The 20,212-nt window shown below is 32.5% G+C and overlaps 1 protein-coding gene across 2 annotated transcripts in view; it reads right to left on the bottom strand.

Moving 5' to 3' along the window:
* Positions 1-20,212, bottom strand: part of SNTG2 (syntrophin gamma 2) — a 671,931-nt gene that overhangs the window by 242,148 nt on the left and 409,571 nt on the right. For both annotated transcript variants that reach the window (XM_074288004.1, XM_074288005.1), the window contains one exon: positions 11,119-11,246. In XM_074288004.1, the coding sequence (XP_074144105.1) occupies positions 11,119-11,246 (128 nt within the window). The remainder of the gene's footprint in view (positions 1-11,118; positions 11,247-20,212) is intronic.

The raw sequence follows: 20,212 nt of genomic DNA, 5'->3' as shown, positions 1-20,212 counted from the left end.
TATTAATTTGCTGTGCTATTTTGGGCAAGTTATTTCATGCCTCTAGAATTCTGAATGCAGAACTCATGCAGTTTCCTTATACTATATCCTGATTACTCTCCCCTGGAAAGCAAACTTTTCCTTTTAAAAATAAATTCTCTTTTGGGATTCATGACTAATAGTGGTACTGTTAAGTCAAAGGGTACACATGATTTTATAGCTCTTTGGGCATAGTTCATATCTTTTGATAATTTATCCATTGGGGAATGGCTCTCATTTATTTATTTATTTCATAAGTTTGGCTCAGTTCCCTTTATGTTTGAGAAATTAGGTCTTATTAGAGAAACTTGCTTCAAAATTATTTTTATAATACTATTGCAACTGTACTTCTTCTGATTACTTAATTTCTCTCTTGCCTTTCACTCTTCAGAATATCATATTACAAGCTCCCTGGTACTTTAATGTAGAAGCTGCTAATTATGTTATAATGATTCTGGCTCCCCAAAATTTGAATTGCTTGTCTCTGGATGCTTGCAAAATTTTCTACTTGATTTAGGAGTCCCAGAATTTGGCTATAATATTCCTGGGAGTTTTCATTTTACATTTATTTCAGGAGGTGGTTAATGGATTCTTTCAGTTTCTAACTTACCCTCTGGTTCTAGGATATCAGGGAAATTTTCCTTAATAATTTCTTGAAAGATAATGTTCAGGCTCTTTTTTGATCATGACTTTTAGGTGGGCAATAATTTTGAAATTATCTCTTCTGGATCTATTTTCCTGCTCAGTTGTTTTTCCAATGCCATAATTCACATTTCCCCTATTTTTCCAATTTTGGTTTTTGCTTTATTGTATCTTAAATTTTCATAAAGTCATTAACTTTTATTTGCTTAATTTTAAATTTCAAGGAATTATTTTCCTCACTGAGCTTTTGTACCTACTTTCCCATATGGTCATTTTAGCTTTTGAGGGCATTCTTCTCTTCTATTTTTTATTTTCTTTTGGACCATTCTTAATTCACTTCCTTATTTTCCCTTTATCTTTCTTACCTCAATTTCAAAATTCCTTTTGAGCACTTCCATGGCATGGGACTAATTCTTATTTTCCTTGAGGCTTTGGATGTAATACTTTTGATTTTGTTGCATGCTGAAATCTCGTCTTTTGCCCTAGAAGTTGTTTTCATCTGGAAAATTGTTTCACTCCATATATATATATATATATATTGTATTTTCCAAGGCTCTAAAATTTACTTATTTATTATATAAAAGAATTTGTAACAGTTTGGGGGGAGAACTCAGTCCATGTCTTTACTATGCCATCTTGGATTTGTGTCTTAAACAGTTTTCAAATAAATGATTGCTAACCTTTGCACCCATAAAAAAAAAAGACAAAAAAAACTATTTCAAATTACTATTAATAAGAAATTTAAAAATAACTTTAAGTTATTTAAATTTCTGAAATATGCAAAGGACAAAAATGTCTGGCTTACATAGGTTGAAGAAAAAGGCCTAATAATATATCTTTGATACATTGGATTATTAGAATCATTTAAAAAAGCAAAGTGGCATGATTAAAAAAAAATCTATATTCTTTGACTCACAGACTTTACAAAGTAGTCAATGACATACACACACACACACACACACACACACAAAAAAAAAAAAAATATTCTCATGAACACCAAAATGGTTATAGCAGGGCCTATGCGCAGCAACAATATAGTATTGAAACTTTTTTTTTTGGCTTTTTTTTTCTTGGTAGTGAGAACTAAAAACAGAATAGATGTTCATTGACTATGAAATCAGTAAATTATCATGTGTGAATGTAATGGAAAATTAATGTGCTATAAAAATTACATGTTTTTTTACATGGAAAAATATGAAGTCATGAAAAGTAAAACATAAATAGGAAAGCATTATGCAAACTTATTACAGCAGCATTAAAAGAAAGAACCCAAACCACAAAGCATTCATAATTGAATGTTGTGAAATTATAATGCCCAAGTATGACCAAAAGAAAGGATTTTTATTCTTTGTAGAAGTGAAGCTCCATTCATTTTAAATAGTGCATATCTTTAAACATTATCATTTTTTTGCTTTAATGTTGCTGATTTTTTTTCCCTTCTTTGGAGGATCAAATCAGGTGATAAGCAAGGCATTTTGCAATCTGAAACTCCTATAATATTTAAATTAAATTAATTTTTCCTTTCAATTCTTATTTGAAAATTGCACAAGGAAATATAGATAATATAAAAGGAAGTTATAATTAAAAATAAATTTGGACAGAGACTAGATTTCATATATACAATATTCTTAGGATTCTCTATCCCTCTACCCCACTTTTTTTTTCTTGCTTTCAAAAGATAAATAACTAGAGTTTCACTGTTTAACCTATCTAGTCCTGGATGATTTGTGCTTTTCTCTACATTATAAAATCCAAGTGAAAAAGTTGGCCTTGGTATCAGAGTCAATATATAGTTTCAGACTCTAAGCAGCAATTTGCACACTGTTATTTTAGCATATGCAAACTATATAAATGATTTACAATAATGCCATATCTAAAGTCATATGCTTGTTTCTTTATTTCTTTTATATTTCTCCATCATACTTTCACATTTGCAAATGCTAAAACCCCGTCTGAAATTATGAAATAGAGTTTAGTAAAGCTTTTAAGCTATGTTTACATTCATGAAATTTAAAATATTTCTGCTCTTTGGAAAGTCAGGAAATTGTCAGTCAGCCAACTAGGTTTTCTAATGCAATAAGAATGACTAGGGGAGGTAAATGGCCTGAACAATAAACTATCTGCTTGCTTTCTATTTAATTTTTTGTAGAGACACTGCATTTATCTTAATGAATGCTTTATGGATGGCATAATAGGTCAAAGTCTTTAATCTTGAGGGATAAAAATGGGTCTTGAGATATTTTCAGAACCTCAAAATAGCAAGTGAAATCTACATTTAGTTAATAATTACCAGAGAATCCCATCACTTCCAGGCTAGTGAAGGTGGCATTTCATCTTGTGTCCTGCAGGCATTTTGGCAGTGGGAGGATAGGACACAATTGGTGACAAATGAATTGCATTAATCTTTAAACTCATGTGGCTGCGATCCCACATCTTTTGTACTTTAGCTGACCAAAAGACAGAAATCAACTCAATAGAGGTAGGGACTCTATTTTTCACAATAACTTATTCACTTTGAATAAAATAAGAAAAGTAACTCAGAGAAGGATTGATATACCTTTGGCAAGACTGACATTTTAATGTAAATTTTGCCTTATTACCTTGTTTCCCACAAATCCAGACTTTTATTCTCCTCAAGGTTATGATGGTGAAAATATTATTCTTTCCTGGAATCCTTTTAGGACTAAATATGTTAATATATTATCACTGAAAGTAATATCCTCCATAAAAGCTTCTTTTGTCTATGGGGGTGATACTTGTTTCTTGGTGGTTATTCTAGCAGAAGAGAAGTTCTAGAAAGTTTTATCAAGTTGACAGACATGTCCTGTTGCAATATGTAAATGAAATAATCATCTTAGAACTAGAGTTGGAAAAAAAAGTCTCAGAAACCATCTAGCTAACTAATTCATTTTACTGCTAAAGAAACTTAACCCAAGAGAAAGACTAATGTCACACAGATAGTTAGTGGCAGAATTAGATTTTAACTTGACTTCCTTTGACTAAAAGTTCTATCATCTTTCAACTTTATTTTTGAAACGCTATTCTAGTTCAGAGATTTAAAAAGAAAGACCTGAAATTTAAGGAATAAAGCTTCAAGAGGAGACAGCACTAGGGAGTCTCCCTGACCTTGGGCTTGTGTTGTAACCATCTGTTAGTGATCTTAAAATCTTTTGGCTTTGGAATCCCTGATCCCAAGGAACCCCTTCCTTGGAATGCTATTATTCTGGCAATCTGTCTGTCAATAGTTGTAAAAGTCCTCTGGCCTAGGAATATAATAATATTTCTTCCCTTAGATTTTAGGGAAGATATATTAATGATCCTGAGGCCTTCTAACTTGTTGCTCTACTGTTTGTTTGCTGTTCTATTCTAATAATATGCTATTGTTCTAATAATTTCTCTGTCCATGATTTAAAAGTCTTCTGGCCTTAAAATACATTATTGTCTGTTGGTCAGTGATAACCAAATTCCTAAGACCACTCTTCAGTTCTATCTCTAGGCTATATTAGCATATCAGTGACATAAAGAATTGGATAAAAGTGCCTCTCTTAGCTCTTTGCTAAAATCTTTTGGAATTTAGCCCACTTCAATTGGTTTTGCAATGACAATAAACTTTGCCCCTTGACTTGGATATGAGTTCAAGCCTGAAAATTGTTTTGAAAAAAAAACTTGTCTATGACCCCAACCTTTTGGGGTCCCTTACCAACCTCAAAAAAATCAAATGCTTCCTTAGATACCTCTGAGACGTTTAAACCTGGATAAGTCACATGACCTAGTTTTAGACTTAATTCCATCATTTTAAAACTGGGAATAATAATAATATCACTTACTTTGCAAGGTGTTGTAAAGAGAAGAGATACCATATAAAGTTTTTCAAATTTTCAAGTACTATATAATTGCTGGTTATTATTTTCATCATGGGAACATCTAGCATCCACTATTTTTGATAATATACTAAAGCTTATAATTTTCTTTGAGCTTTTATATATCTATATAGCTATATCTTATCTTATCCCAAAGTGTCTTCTACCTTCCTTTTTCAGAACAACAACAAGAACAACAAACCCTGATACTCTATTTAACTTTAAATTTCAAAAATAAAAATAAAATAATTAGCATGTATATACTTCTTTTAGGTTTGCAAAGCACTTTACAGATATCTTCTAATTTTTGTATCCTCCCAATTTCTCTTCAGAGATAATGTCTGCCTTGACAAACTTTATAGTCTTTTGAAAAGTTTGTATCTTATCTTGACATCCCTGGTGCATTTGACATTGCTTATCACTCTCTGTCAAGATAATTTTTTCTCTCTTTGTTCTTATGATTTTGCTTTTTCTAAATTCCACTTTTACCTGTCTCAGGATATTTTGCTAGCTCATCATTCATATCATGTTCTCTAAATGTGCATGCTCTTTAAGGCTTTGTCCTGTACCCTTTCTACACTTTTATGTGTGTAATTTCATTAGCTACACTGGTTTTAATTGTCATCTCTATGTGAATAACAGATCTATGTGCTCAGCCCCTATTTCTTCTCTTATCTTCAGTGACCACATCACCTATTGCCTATTGGGCATTTCCATCTGAATGTCTTTATGCATCCTGAAGTCAATATGGCTTCAGAACAGAACTCCTTCTCCCCAACTCCATTCCAATCCTTCTATTTTCTAAAATTCATCATTTTTTTCCAGCTTCATAGCTTCAACATTTTTTTGCATGCTGTCTCTCCTATTAGATTGTAAGTTCCTTGAGAGATGGCACTGTTTAATTTTTCCTTTCTTTTTATCTTCAGATTTGTATGTACTACACTATCATTTTGGCTTTTTAAAATATACAAATCTCATTGCTTTAGTTAGCATTAACTTTTACTTCTCTCCTATGCTCCCCTATTCTCTTTTTTCTCCCTTTCTTCCCTTCAAACTTACTGGCACACAGTGGGCACTCAGTAAATGACTGATTCTTCACTTTCACCTAAATCTTATCAGTTCTATTACCATAATATTTTAGACATTTAAATGTGTCTTCTTGTCTATTGAGCCACCATCTTAGTTTAAGCCATTCTTTATCACTTCTCAATTAAATTGTCAAAACATCTTTTTAAATTGGCTTCCTTGACTCATTTTTTCTCTGCTCCATTCTGTCTATCCTTTCCACAGCTTCTAGAGTGATTTTTCTTAAAGGCAAGTGTATTTTCTCAATCAAATTTAGTGGCTTCTTTTTTTATGTAGATTAAAGCATTAGCTCCTCAGTTTAGATTTTAAAGGCCTTCATGACCTAGTCAAAATCTGTTTAGACAATAAGGTGGTGTAGTAGATAGAGCTTTGTGCTTGGAGTCAAGAAGACCCAAGTTCAAATTTGATCTCAATTACTTAGTAGGTACATGACTTAGTAGGCAGATCACAAATTCTTTATCTCAGTTTCCTCAATTGTAAAATGGGGATGATAATAGCCTTATCTCCCAGAGTTAGTGTGAGGATCAAATGAGACAATATTTGTAAAGAAATTAAGATAGTGCCTCTATCTCTTTTGCTCTCTATTTTTTCCAGCCTCATTATTTTATTATTCTTCCCCATATCCTATGATCCAGTTAAACTAGCTTTCTTGCTATTTCTCAGAAATGAATCTCTACCTCTCATTTTCACTTTTGTTTTGCTTGTTCCCCATGCCTTGAATAGACTCCCTGTGACCTTCTCCTTAATAAAAATCTCTCTTCTTTTAGATGCTATTCAAGCACCATCTTTTACATGACAAGTCTCCTGATTGTACCAACTTCTAGTACCTTCTCCTTCCTTAAATAATATGTATATAACTACCTAAATACATTCCAAAATTTTTCCCTCCCTTCCCAACACTCCCTCCTTTAATAGCAAGTAAGCTAACATAAGTTAAACATGTTCAGTTCTGCCATGCATATTTCCAAAATTATCATGCTGCACAAGAAAACTCAGACCAAAAAGGAAAAAAAAATGAGAAAGAAAACAAAATACAAGCAAACAACAACAAAAAGAGTGAAAATACTATATTGTGATACACTCTTAGTTCCCACAGACCTCTCTCTGGATGTAGATGGCTCTCTTCATTGCAAGATCCTTGGAACTACCCTCAATCATCCATTACTGAAAAGAGCCACATCCATCAGAATTGACTATCATATAATCTTATGGTTGCTGTGTACAATAATCTTCTGGTTCTGCTCATTTCACTCAGCATCAGTTAATTTAAGTCTCTCCAAGTCTTTTTGAAATCATCCTGCTGATCATTTCTTATAGAACAATATTATTCCATAACACTCATATACTATAACTTATTCAGCCATTCTTCAACTGATAGGCATCCACTCAGTTTCCAGTTTCTTGCTACTACAAAAGAGCTGCCACAAACATTTGTGAACATGTGGGCCTCTTTCCCTCCTTTATGATATACTCTTTAGGATACAAGCTCCGTAGAAACACTGCTGGATGAAAGGGTATGCACATTTTGATAGTCTTTTGGAAATAATTCCAAATTGCTCTCCTGAATGGCTGAATCAGTTTTCAACTCCACTAACAATGTAACAATATTCCAGTTTTCCTACATCCCCTCCAACATTCATCATTATCTTTTTCTTTCATCTTAGCCAATTTGAGAGGTATGTAGTGGTACATTAGAGTTGTCTTAACTTATATTTCTCTGATCAATAGTGATTTAGAATACATTTTCATATGATTAGAAATGGTTTTAATTTCTTCATCTGAAAATTATCTGTTCATATCCTTTGACTATTTACCAACTGAAGAAGAATGGTTTGAATTCTTATAAATTTAATTCAATTCTCTCATATTTTAGAAATGAGATGTTTATTAGAACCCTTTAATGTAAAAAAAAAAAATTCCAGTTTATTGCTTCCCTTCTAATCTTGTTTGTGTTGGTTTTGTTTGTACAAAAACTATTTAATTTAATATAATCAAAATTATCCATTTTTGTATTCAATAAAGTACTCCACTCTTCTTTGACCATAAATTCCTTCCTTCTCCACAGATCTGAGTAGTAAAGCTCTTCTAATTTGCTTCTAATATCACGAGTTCTTCTTTGGTCACAAATTCCTTCCTCCTCCATAGATCTGAGAGGTAAATTATCCTATGTTCTCCTAATTTAAAATGTCATTGTTTATGTCTAGATCATGAACGCATTTCAAGCTTATCTTGATATAAAATGTTAAGTATGGGACAATGGGTAGTTTCTGCCATACTAATTTCCAATTTTTTCATCAATTTTTGTCATTGACTATTTTGATCTGTGAACCTAACCTGTTCCACTGATTGACTACTCTATTTCTAAGCCAGTACCAAATGGTTTTGATGACTGCTGCTTTATAACCTAGTTTTGCATCTGGTACAGGTAGGCCACCTTCATTTGCATTTTTTCATTAATTCCTTTGAAATTCTTGACCTTTTGTTCTTCCAGATGAACTTTGTTATTAGTTTTTCTAAATCTCTAATATAATTTCTTGGGAGTTTGATTGGTATGACACTGAATAAGTAGATTAATTTAGTTAGTATTATTATTTTTATTGTATTAATTCACTCAACCCATGAGTATTTGATATTTTTCCACTTGATTAGAGTTGACTTTATTTGTGTGGAAAATGTTTTGTAATTGTATTCATATAGTTCCTGACTTTGCCTTGGCAAGTAGAGTCCCAGATATTTTATATTATCTACTGTTATTTTAAATAGAATTTCTCTTTGTATCACTTGCTGCTGAATTTTGTTGGTAATATATAAAAATGGTGATGATTTATGTGGATTTATTTTATATCCTGCAACTTTGCTAGAGTTGTGAATTGTTTTTTGTAGTTTTTGAGTTGATTCTCTAGGATTCTCTAAATATACAATTATATCTGCAAAGAGTGATAATTTGGTTTCTTCATTACCTCCTTTAATTCCCTTAACCTTTTTTTTTCTCTTATTGCCAATACTAACATTTCTAATACAATAGTGAATAGTAATGGTGATAGTGAGCAACCTTGTTTTGCCCCTGATCTTACTAGGAATGGTTTTAGTTTGTCCCAATTACATATGATTCTTGCTGATGCTTTTAAATAGATGTCACTGATCATTTTAAGGAAAACTCCATTTATTCCTATACTCTCTAGTGTTTTTCTGCATCTATTCAAAAAATCATATGATTTTTGTTAGTTTAGTTATTGATAAAGTCAATTATGCTAACATTTTTCCTAATATTGAACCAGCCCTGCTTTCCTAGTATAAATCCTTTTTAGTCATGGTGTATTATCCAGGGTATGATTTCTTTGCTAATATTTTATAAGATTATTGCATCAATATTTATTAGAGAAATTGGTCTATAATTTTCTTTCTCTGTTTTGATACTAACTGGTTTAAGCACCTGCACCATATCTGTGGCATAAAAGATATTTGGTAGGACTTTTTCTTTCCCTATTTTTCAAAATAGTTTGCATAGTGTTGGAATTAATTGTTCTTTAAAAAGAAATCCATCTGGCCCTGAGGATTTTTTCTTTAAGAGTTGACTAATAGCTTGTTCAATTTCTTTTTCTAAAAAATAATTTAAGTATTTTATTTAAGTAATTTATTCCCTCTTCTCTTAATATGGGCAGTAAATCCATTTTTATATGTATATGTTTAGGGCATTAAGTACCAGCACAAAGGATACTTAAAATCCTACTTATTAATTGATTGCTAATTGATATAAATAAACAGGTAGATTATACTTGTAAGACTTTTAAGTAAATAATTATATTATTTGCTCCCTCCCACCCCCAATTTAAGAGATGAAGTCAAGCAGCTTTATCAAGGCCAATATCTCTTTAGGGAAAGAAGTAAGGTCTGAACTTGGGTGTCTTGATTCTAAGGTCTCACTAAAAATTTTAGAAATCAAGGTTTATTTTCTAGTGGCTACAAAAGACTGTCGTATTATCTTATTATGTATTATTGTATTTACCAACAGACAGACAAAATGCTCATGTATGCATAAGACTAAAAATATTCACATTTTAAAATCTCCAATAAAAATATTTCCCCTCAATTTCTTTTATGCATATCTTGAAAATACAATAATAAAACAACAGTAATTGTCAGTTTTTTAATATTTAGAAAGAGTTCTTTATTTAGCTTATTTGATCATCACAACAACTTTGTGAAGTAGGTGCTATTATCAATCTCATTTTAGAGATGAGGAAACCAAGTCTGAAGGAAGTTAGGTGACTTGTCCAAGATTATTCAGCTAACAAATTTCTGAAGCATGATTCAAACTCTGGATTTCCTGACTGCAAATTCAGTACTGTAACAATTGTACCACCTATTTGTTTCTTACCAATTCATCTCAAGCATCAGATGTACTACAATTCTAATAATATGAGCAGAAATGGAAGATATAATTACATTGAATCTTTGCTCAATGACAGAGCCTGGGCCCTGGAAAAATGTATTTTTTTCTTTTTCTGCAAAATTATTATCCCCAAAGCTGAGCTTATATCCATGAAGGAGAAAATTATTCCATTGTAGGCAATAGTCAGAATAGCTAATTATGAAAATCTTCTTTACATTATTTTTCTCAGTTATGCCAAGAAGAAAATCTCTACTATTATACACAGGAAGAGATAGCATATTTTACCCATCAGCCAACAAATCAATCAAATCAAACCTAAAACCAGATCCTTTTATTAAAGCCCTCTTTTGATTCCTTACAGGCATGGATTTGACCTTGGGTAATCAAAGCCTGTCAGTAGAGTATAAACTCCAGCAAGTTCTAATAGTCTCTAAAGGCTTCACATATAATCCCAATGAGATATTGTCAGTCTTCCATCTAATGTTCACCATTAGTACATTTGCCATACCAGTTCATTAAAAACAAAAAAAACAAAAAAACAAACAAACAAAAAAAAAACACCCAAGTAGCCAAAGGAATAATAACAGTAATCCAATAATTCAACTTCTCTCCCACCAATCCCGCCAAACTGTAAATTATTAAATCTAAAATATCCCTGAGAGATCATCAAGTGCAGATCATATGGCAGAAAGTAATCATCCCCCTAATCTACTACCTTTCCCCCAACCTAGTTTTAGGGAATTCTATCACATAGTTTTAATAATAGAAAGCAAATGTACTTACTCTTAACCAACTTTCTCTCAATGTGATAAACTGAGAAACTATACTTTCTTTCCCAGTAGGTATAGATGACATGACCCAGGCAACCACAAGATATAAATAAATTTTCTCATTAACATTTTGGTCCTCTATTTACTATGTTTTCATTTTTCCTTTAGGGATTTTCCTAAATAAAGGAAACGATTACTGAGTCTTTCTGGAATATGTAAACAATACCAAAATAGAAGCATGAATTTGTATAACTAAATGAAATAAGATGCAAATAAATTTTACATGTATTTATCATAAAAATTGAAGGCAACTCATTAACTCTTCTATTTTGAAATGATAATTACACACCTTAATTTATCTGTTCCAGCTTTGTACCTTGAGATTCGAGCCATTGAGAGAGGAATTGATAAGGTGTCTAGCCAGCGCTTCTCATATTTTGGTTCATTAGCTATGGGCGAGGAAGGTGATGATGGTGCCTGTACAGAATAAATGAAAATCAATAATCACAGTCTATCAGTTCAGAAAGAGCCACATATATAAAATGGCTCTATTATCTGAAAATAATATTCTCAACAATGATGCTTATTAGACCACATTAGTTATCCTAAAGCAGGAAATGATTTATTCCTTCAAAGATCTTTAAATATTCAAGTTAGTCTCGAATTTGCAATGACTACTTATATTATTTTTTTAAAGTAAACTATGAGATAGATATTAGAAAGAAAGAGAAGGTGGCAGAAGTACAAAAAGATACAGATGAAAGAATTTGATGATGGGAATATGAGGGGATGAGAATGGGTATAAGAGACAATATCCAGAGGAGAGGATGGATAGGGATAAGTAAGAAAGAGAAGATAAAAATAATTGAAAGCCTTTAATACTTGATCTAAAAATAATGTGTTAATTAGTGTTTTGTGGAGTTATTTTTTTTCCACTAAAATAATTTATATGTTGGAAAGATGATAGTACAATAGACATCTACTACAGAAAACATGAAGAGAAATTTTAATAAATACAGACTGTACCCTTCAAGCTGATGAACCACCTCAAATAATCACAACAGACACTAATTAGATGTTAAAACTATTTCACTATGGAAGGAAAAAAGGCATTCTCACACGGATTATGGGATCTGAAAACAAAAGTATTTAAACAATAAAGTTAGTTGAACATATTGTTTCCTCCTTTGCTCATTTCAAAATATATTTCTTAATAAGGTCATCTAGCAATATGTAGTCTATGAAAAAAGAATAAGGGATGCCTTTTTCATTGATGAAATGAAGATCATATTCATCATCCATGTTTTAACCATTGAAAAGGCTAATTTCATATACTTCTGATGACGATCCAGGACAATAGTGACTATCTGTAGTATGATTTTTGAGTATAAATGGAACAAGAAAACTATTTTATTTCCCCAACAAGACTGAAGAACTACAGTTTCATCTTTTTGGTCAACTCAGCACCTATAACTGAGTCTTATACAGAGTAGAACTTAGTGTAAACAGATGTGTATGTTTGTATTTGTTGGGTTAATAAAAATACTATAATTACTTAAAACAACTATTTTTCATGAAAATATCTACTTTATTAAATCACAGAAACTTAATAAGAGTTAGAATGTATAATGATATTGAAGACGGCCCTTTCTATTGAGGCAAGGTTTTGTTTGTTTTTGTTTTTGTTTTCTTTTTCCAGTCACAAATTACTTGGGGATTATCACTTCAATGATAAACTAATTAAATAGTATTGTTTATTTTAATTGAATCTTAAGTTAGAAAATTCATCTTTGATTAAAGTAATTTACAAAATAGTTTAAAACATTTTAATAATCTTTAGATTGCGAATTAGTATCCACATCTACTTATGCATTATATGAGAAGTAAAGAACCTTACTATAATTTAGCATAACACTTTCTGTTTTATTCCACAAATTTGACCTTCTGATAGTATTGAGGTGACCATGGTTCATGGAAAATTGTCATTAAAATGTATACTATGTTAGGTCCTAACAAATTTGAAGAATTTTGGAATACAGATCTGATGATAGACTGGATGTTTCTGGATTAGATTAGCTAACTAACTTAAGTCTCATCACCAAATAATTTAGTCAATTAGCAATCAAGATATTTATCACAGTAAATCATGAAACAAAAATTCAAATCAATGTTAAATTCTATTAGGACTATTCTACATCTATTAGAAATTAGGAAAAATTATTTTCATCATTTTTTGGCTTTTATTTTTCAGATTAAAATGATGATAAATATTTTCTCCTAGTTTCTTATAGAAGATTTCCTAGTTATTAGAAGCTTTCAGGTCATGATAACTGATATCTTATTAAGAGGATTAGTTGAGGTGGATTTTTCCATCTCACTTCTTGCTATGGATGAAATCTCTAGAAATTGTCACAAGAGATAGTGACGTGACTTCTGTAAGAAAACTGCATTCTTCAAACCTATTTTGAAGAAAGGAAAATAAAACAGAAGATTCTGCTCAGTTACAACTGTTGAGAAAGGATTTGAATTTGGGGGATTATAAGAATATTTAGAGATAGGAGAGATGATCAGAATTTCCATATTGCTTAGCCACAAAATAATTCTGTGTCTTAAATCTGCCAAAGGTCACACCAAAGAAATAAAAACTATCTTGTAAATGATTATTGAGAATTTGTAACCAAAATACCATGAACAATGAAACTCAGAACATGGCTTCTGGTTCTGCCAGATTTTCCCTATATAAAATAAGAACGCACATTTTATCTCTTCAGAACATCTAGTTCCCATGATGCTTGGTATATATGTTTCTGTTATAGGATGGAATTAATATGATAGCTTCTGAGTTTTTTCTTCATGTAGAGAAAGTGTTCTATCTCTGATGACTACTGGAGATACTGTGCCATTTTCCAGACTTCTTAGACATTCAAGAGCAATGATTGGTGGGCATGCCAGCTGCTATTTGATGTTTCTATATCTCTACATTTTTGGATTTCAGAGCATTATAAGTGATTGGGGAAGGGAGAAAAAAAGAAGCAAATAATGAAGGACATGGCAAAGGGAGAGAAAAATAACCTAACCTTGAAAATTTATTATTCATTGCCTAGAAATGGAGACCTCCTCTAACAACCTTGACATATTCTCATTTCTGGGAAATGTAAAGATAAACCATTTTAAAACATTTTATCTTTATATCTCCCAGAAATGAGGATAAGATAATAGAAATAAGAAGCAAAAACAGAGGTAGCTAAATGGTACAGTGGATAGTGCACCAGCCCTGAAGTCAGGAGGATCTGACTTCAACTCTAACCTCAGATACTAGCTGTGTGACCCTGAGCAAGTCATTTAACCTCAATTGCCTCAGAGAAAAAAAGCAATAACAAAATTAGTAATTGTCCATAACCTCATTGTTGAACAAAACCAATTTCATCAGAGTTGATCATCATAAAATCTTGCTTCTGAGTACAATATTCTCCTGATTCTGCTCACTTCACTTATTATCAATTCATGTAAATCTTTCCAAGCCTTTCTGAAATCATCCTGCTAATCATTTCTTATAGAACAATAATATTCCATAACATTCAAATACCATAACTTGTTCAACCATTCTCCAACTGATGAGCATTCACTCAGTTTCCAGTTCCTTGACACTACAAAAAAGGCTACCACAAATGGTTTTGCATGTAAGTCCTTTTCCCTTTTTTATGATCTATTTGAGATACAGACCCAGTAGATACACTTCTGGATCAAAGGGTATGCATAATTTAATAGCACTTTGGGCATAGTTCCAAATTGCTCTCCATAATGGTTGCATCAATTCACAACTCCATCAATAATATATTAGTGTCTCAGTTTTCCCTCATCCTCTCCAACATTTATCATTATCCTTTCCTGTCATCTTAAATAATCTGAGAGGTATGCAGTAATACCTAAGAGTTATATTAATTTGCATTTCTATAATCAATAATGTTTTAGAGCATTGTTTCATAGGACTAGAAATCATAACCTGAATTTCTTTTAAAAAGTTATTCACTGAGATTTGTGAGATTTTATCCAAACTTTAAAGAATACTACAAAGTAAGTGCAGTATAAAGGCTAACATTCATTCACTCAATATTCTACTTTTTTTTTCTTTTTATTAGTTTATATGTAGGATTTTCTTACATTTATGAGTTCAATCAACAGACTATAGAGGAAATTTTTTAAAAAAAAGAAAATTTCCATGACACTATCTGCAAATCCTAAGTATTTGGAAGAATGAAGAAAAGAGTTTGTATTTTCAATATGATGGTGAAAAAAAACTAGTTTTCTAGAGCAGAGGTAAATTTATATTATGGATAGGAGTATAGAGGAAAGAAAAGAAGCAAGAGACAGATCATTCAAAGACAGCTTGTCTCATCTTTTCCTGTATCAGCTTACTGAGTTCCTCCCAAACCACCAAAGGATCCCAATTAAGTCATTGATACTTAGCAGTTAAATTCCATCAGGGACAAATGAGTAGAGAATAAAGCAGCCACCATTAAAATCAATACCAAATCGCTTTTTCTCTAAAAGAATGTCAGGTGATAATGACATGTTTTGGGGAGCTGATTTTTTTCTATTGATAATAGTATTTAAAGAGGACATCAAAAACTTTAGAATTTGAATAAACTTATAGTCCAATCACTTTATTTTATAAAAGAAACAAAATCAAAAAAAAGGAAAGGGAGTTTTCATTTTTTACACAGAAAAATGCCTATCAATTTTTCTTAAAACCTGAGTTTCTATAGAATCCACTTTCTTGAGAATGAAGAGATCACTGAAAAAATGATAAAGTAAAACTTTGTTCCTTTGAAATTATCCCCCCGCCAAAACAAAACAAAACAAAACAAAACAAAACAAAAAATACCACTAACAACAACTTAATAGCTTACAGAAGTAATGAAGCATTTGGCTACCAGCTGAGCCAAAACACAATAGGCTTGTGGCTGTCAGATTTTCATGACTTTAGTACAACTGATGTGCAAAACATGCTATCCATGAGAAAATTACAGGAGAGAACACGATCCATTTTGGTCCTTATAATTTATATCAATTGTCAAAAATCACATCAAGATTTTAAGAAATTTAATATCGATAATATTTATTTATTTATTTATTGAGTCTAGGGTTAAGTGACTTGTCCAGGGTCACACAGCTAGGAAGTGTTAAGTGAATGAGAACAGATTTGAACTTGTTCCTCCTGAATTCAAGGCTGGTGCTCTATCCACTGTGCCACCTAGCTGCCCCCTAATATTTATATTTAATTGAGAATTAGGAAAGGGCTTAACAAGTGGATAGTTCATCATTGATAGATTAAATTTTGATCTGAATTAAAGAAAAAATATAATCTGGCCAAGATGGCGGCGTGGAGGCAGACAGCTGCTTGAGCTCCTCGTTTTCTCTCAGAACTTACTTCATGACAAGCCTCAGACTTAATGCTTGACCCAGAAAGAAATCCACAAATAATCACCAAGAGAAGACATCCTTGAAAGTCGCCAGAAAAGGTCTGTGTTTGCTCGGGGGAGGGTCAATCAGACTGGGCACAGACTGAGGGCAGGCAAGCCAGAGTGAGACAGGCAGCTAACACAACTCAGACCAGAGGGGGAGAAGTACGATCTCTGTCATTTCTGGGAAAAGACTTTTCCCCCAGTGTGGATACTCCATCTTGGCAGCAAGCCAGGAGCAGAGGAGAGGGTGTAAACACCAGAGGTGAAGATTAAAACCCCAGAAAGCCAGCATCTCTCAGAACCCAGCCACCCCCAACCCCCACCTGGACTGACTCAGTGCATTCTCGGAGCCTCAGAGTGCAGACTCAGTACAGTCATCACTGTTCTGTTAGTGGCTCTCTGCTTCCCTACCCCCAGTCTGTAGAGGAAGCCCATTAATACCATCCAAACCACCCGCAAAACAGACCAATTGTTTCTCTTGTCAATTTGTTTTCTTCAATTCCTACTCTGACAAAATGAACAAAAAATTCAAAAAGGTTCTAACCATTGACAGATTTTGTATGGAGAGAGAGCAGACTTCAAACACTGAGGAGACTAAAAACAGATTGTCCCCAGATGAATCCCCTAAGAGGGATATGAGCTGCTCCTCAATACAAAAGAATCTTCTAGAGGAAATCAAAAAGGCTCTCACAAGAGAGCTGGAAGAGAAATGGGAAAAGGAAAGGGAAGCTTGGCAAGAGAGCCTGGAGAAGTCATCCCATGCATTCAAAGACAGAGTGGATAAAGAAATCAAATCATTGAGAAACAAGATTAGTGAGCTGGAAAAGGTAAACAACTCCAAGGAAATCAGGATTAGTGAGCTGGAAAAAGAAAACAGCTCTCTAAAAAATAAAATGGATAAAATGGAAAAAAATTCCATAGAAGATAAAAACTCAATTGGACAATTACAAAGAGATATAAAAAAAGTGAGTGAAGAAAATACATCATTGAAAATTAGACTGGAACAAGTAGAAATGAATGACTCAAGGAGAAACCAAGAGGTAGTCAAGCAAAACCAGAGAAATGAAACAATTGAAAAGAATGTCAAGTACCTTACTAGAAAGAGAACAGACCTGGAAAACAGATCCAGGAGAGACAATTTGAGAATAATCAGACTCCCTGAAAAATGGGAGGAAAAAAAGAGTTTGGACACCATTTTTGAGGAAATTATCAAAGAGAACTGCCCACATGTTCTGGAAACAGAGGGTAAAATAGACATTGAAAAAATTCATTGATCACCTACTGAAAGGGACCCTAAAATCAAAACGCCAAGAAATATAGTGGCCAAGTTCAAGAACCATCAGACAAAGGAAAAGATATTGGAAGCTGCTAGAAAAAAGCAATTCAGATATGGAGGATCCACAATAAGGATAACCCAGGATCTAGCAGCATCCACATTAAAAGAACGAAGGGCCTGGAACATAATATTCCAAAAGGCTAAGGAACTTGGTATGCAGCCAAGAATAACTTACCCAGCAAGAATGAGCATCATTTTCCAGGGAAGAAGATGGACATTTAACGAAATAAATGAATTCCATCTATTTTTGATGAAAAAAACCAGACCTATATAAAAGGTTTGATCTTCAAATACAGAACTCAAGAGATTTCTAAAAAGGTAAAAAGAAATCTTGAGAACTATACTTCTGCCAAAAAAATTATGTAAAGAACATATGTACAATTTGTCTTAGAAACTAGAGGTGGAAAGGAAATTGTATCATAAAAAAGTGTAAAGTAGTGGTACTACATCTCATGAAGAGGCAAAAGTAACCTATTATATCTGAGAGAAAGAAAGGAGGGAGATGAACATAGTGTGTATCAATAGACATATTCGATTTATGGTGAAACTTCTTCCACTTCATTGAAAAGTGAAAGGGAAGGAGTAAGCTAAGGGAAAGGGAATACAGAAATTTTGAGGAAAAGGGGTAAAATAAGGGGAGGATCTTTAAGGTGGGGGAGGGATTCTAAAAAGGGAGGGCTGTGAAAAGCAAGTGGTGTTCACCAGTTTAATACTGGGTAGGGGGGTAAAAGGGAAGGAAAGGGGAAAAGCATAAGCAGGGATTAGTAGGATGGCAAGCAATATAGAATTAGTCCTTCTAACCATAAATGTGAATGGGGCAAACTGCCTCATAAAGAGGAAGAAGTTAGCAGACTGGATTAAAAGTCAGAATCCTACTATATCTTGTTTACAGGAAACACACCTGAAACAGGGTGAGACATTCAAATTAAAAGTAAAAGGGTGGAGCAGAATCTATTATGCTTCAGGCAAAACCAAAAAAGCAGGAGTAGCCATCCTCATCTCAGATCAAGCAAAAACAAAAATTGATCTAATTAAAAGAGATAAGGAAGGGCATTATATCCTGCTAAAGGGCAGCATCAATAATGAAACAGTATTAATATTAAACATATATGCACCAAGTGGTGCAGCTTCTAAATTCTTAAAAGAGAAATTCAGAGAGCTGCAAAAGGAAATGGATAGCAAAACTATAATAGTGGGAGATCTCAATCTTGCACTCTCAGAATTAGAGAAATCAAACCACAAAATAAATAAGAAAGAAGTCAAAGAGGTAAATAGAATACTAGAAAAGTTTGATATGATAGATCTTTGGCGAAAGCTAAATGGAGACAGAAAGGAATATACTTTCTTCTCAGCAGTTCATGGAACCTATACAAAAATTGATCATATACTAGGGCATAAAAACCTCAAAATCAAAGGCAGTAAGGCAGAAATAGTAAATGCAATCTTTTCAGACCACAATGCAATCAAAATTACATTTAATAAAAAGCCAGGGGAAAATAGACCAAAAAATAATTGGAAACTAAATAATCTTATACTAAAGAATGATTGGGTAAAACAGCAAATCATAGACATAATTAATAACTTCACCCAAGAAAATGACAATAATGAGACATCATACCAAAATGTGTGGGATACAGCCAAAGCAGTAATAAGGGGAAGTTTTATATCTCTACAGGCCTACTTACATAAAATAGAGAAAGAGAGGGCCAACAAATTGGGCTTACAACTCAAATTGCTAGAAAAGGAACAAATTAAAAAACCCCAGACAACACAAAACTTGAAATTCAAAAAATAAAAGGTGAGATTAATAAAATTGAAAGTAAAAAAACTATTGAATTAATTAATAAAACAAAGAGTTGGTTCTATGAAAAAAACAACAAAATAGACAAACCCTTACTAAACATGATTAAAAAGAGGAAAGAGAAAAAGCAAATTGTTAGTCTTGAAAATGAAAAGGTGAACTCACCACTAATGAAGAGGAAATTAGAACAACAGTTAGGAGCTACTTTGCTCAACTTTATGCCGATAAATTCGATAACTTAAATGAAATGGAAGAATACCTTCAAAAATATAGCTTGCCCAGATTAACAGAGAAAGAAGTAAGTAGTCTAAATAGTCCCATCTCAGAAAAAGAAATAGACCAAGCTATTAACCAACTTCCTAAGAAAAATTCCCCAGGACCAGATGGATTTACATGTGAATTCTACCAAACATTTAAAGAACAACTAACTCCAATGCTATGTAAACTATTTGAAAAAATAGGGATTGAAGGAGTCCTACCAAATTCCTTCTAGGACACAGACATGGTACTGATACCTAAACCAGGTAGATAGAAAACTGAGAAAGAAAACTATAGACCAATTTCCTTAATGAATATTGATGCTAAAATCTTAAATAAGATATTAGCAAATAGACTTCAGAAAATCATCCCCAGGATAATACACTATGACCAAATGGGATTTATACCAGGAATGCAGGGCTGGTTTAATATTAGGAAAACTATTAGTATAATTGACCATATTAATAATCAAATTAATAAAAAAACATATGATCATCTCAATAGATGCAGAAAAAGCATTTGATAAAATCCAACATCCATTCCTACTAAAAACACTTGAGAGTATGGGAATAAATGGACTATT

This window comes from Sminthopsis crassicaudata, chromosome 2 (genome assembly GCF_048593235.1).
Source record: "Sminthopsis crassicaudata isolate SCR6 chromosome 2, ASM4859323v1, whole genome shotgun sequence".
Lineage (NCBI taxonomy): Eukaryota > Metazoa > Chordata > Mammalia > Dasyuromorphia > Dasyuridae > Sminthopsis > Sminthopsis crassicaudata.
This window is presented reverse-complemented; position numbering and strand designations above follow the sequence as displayed.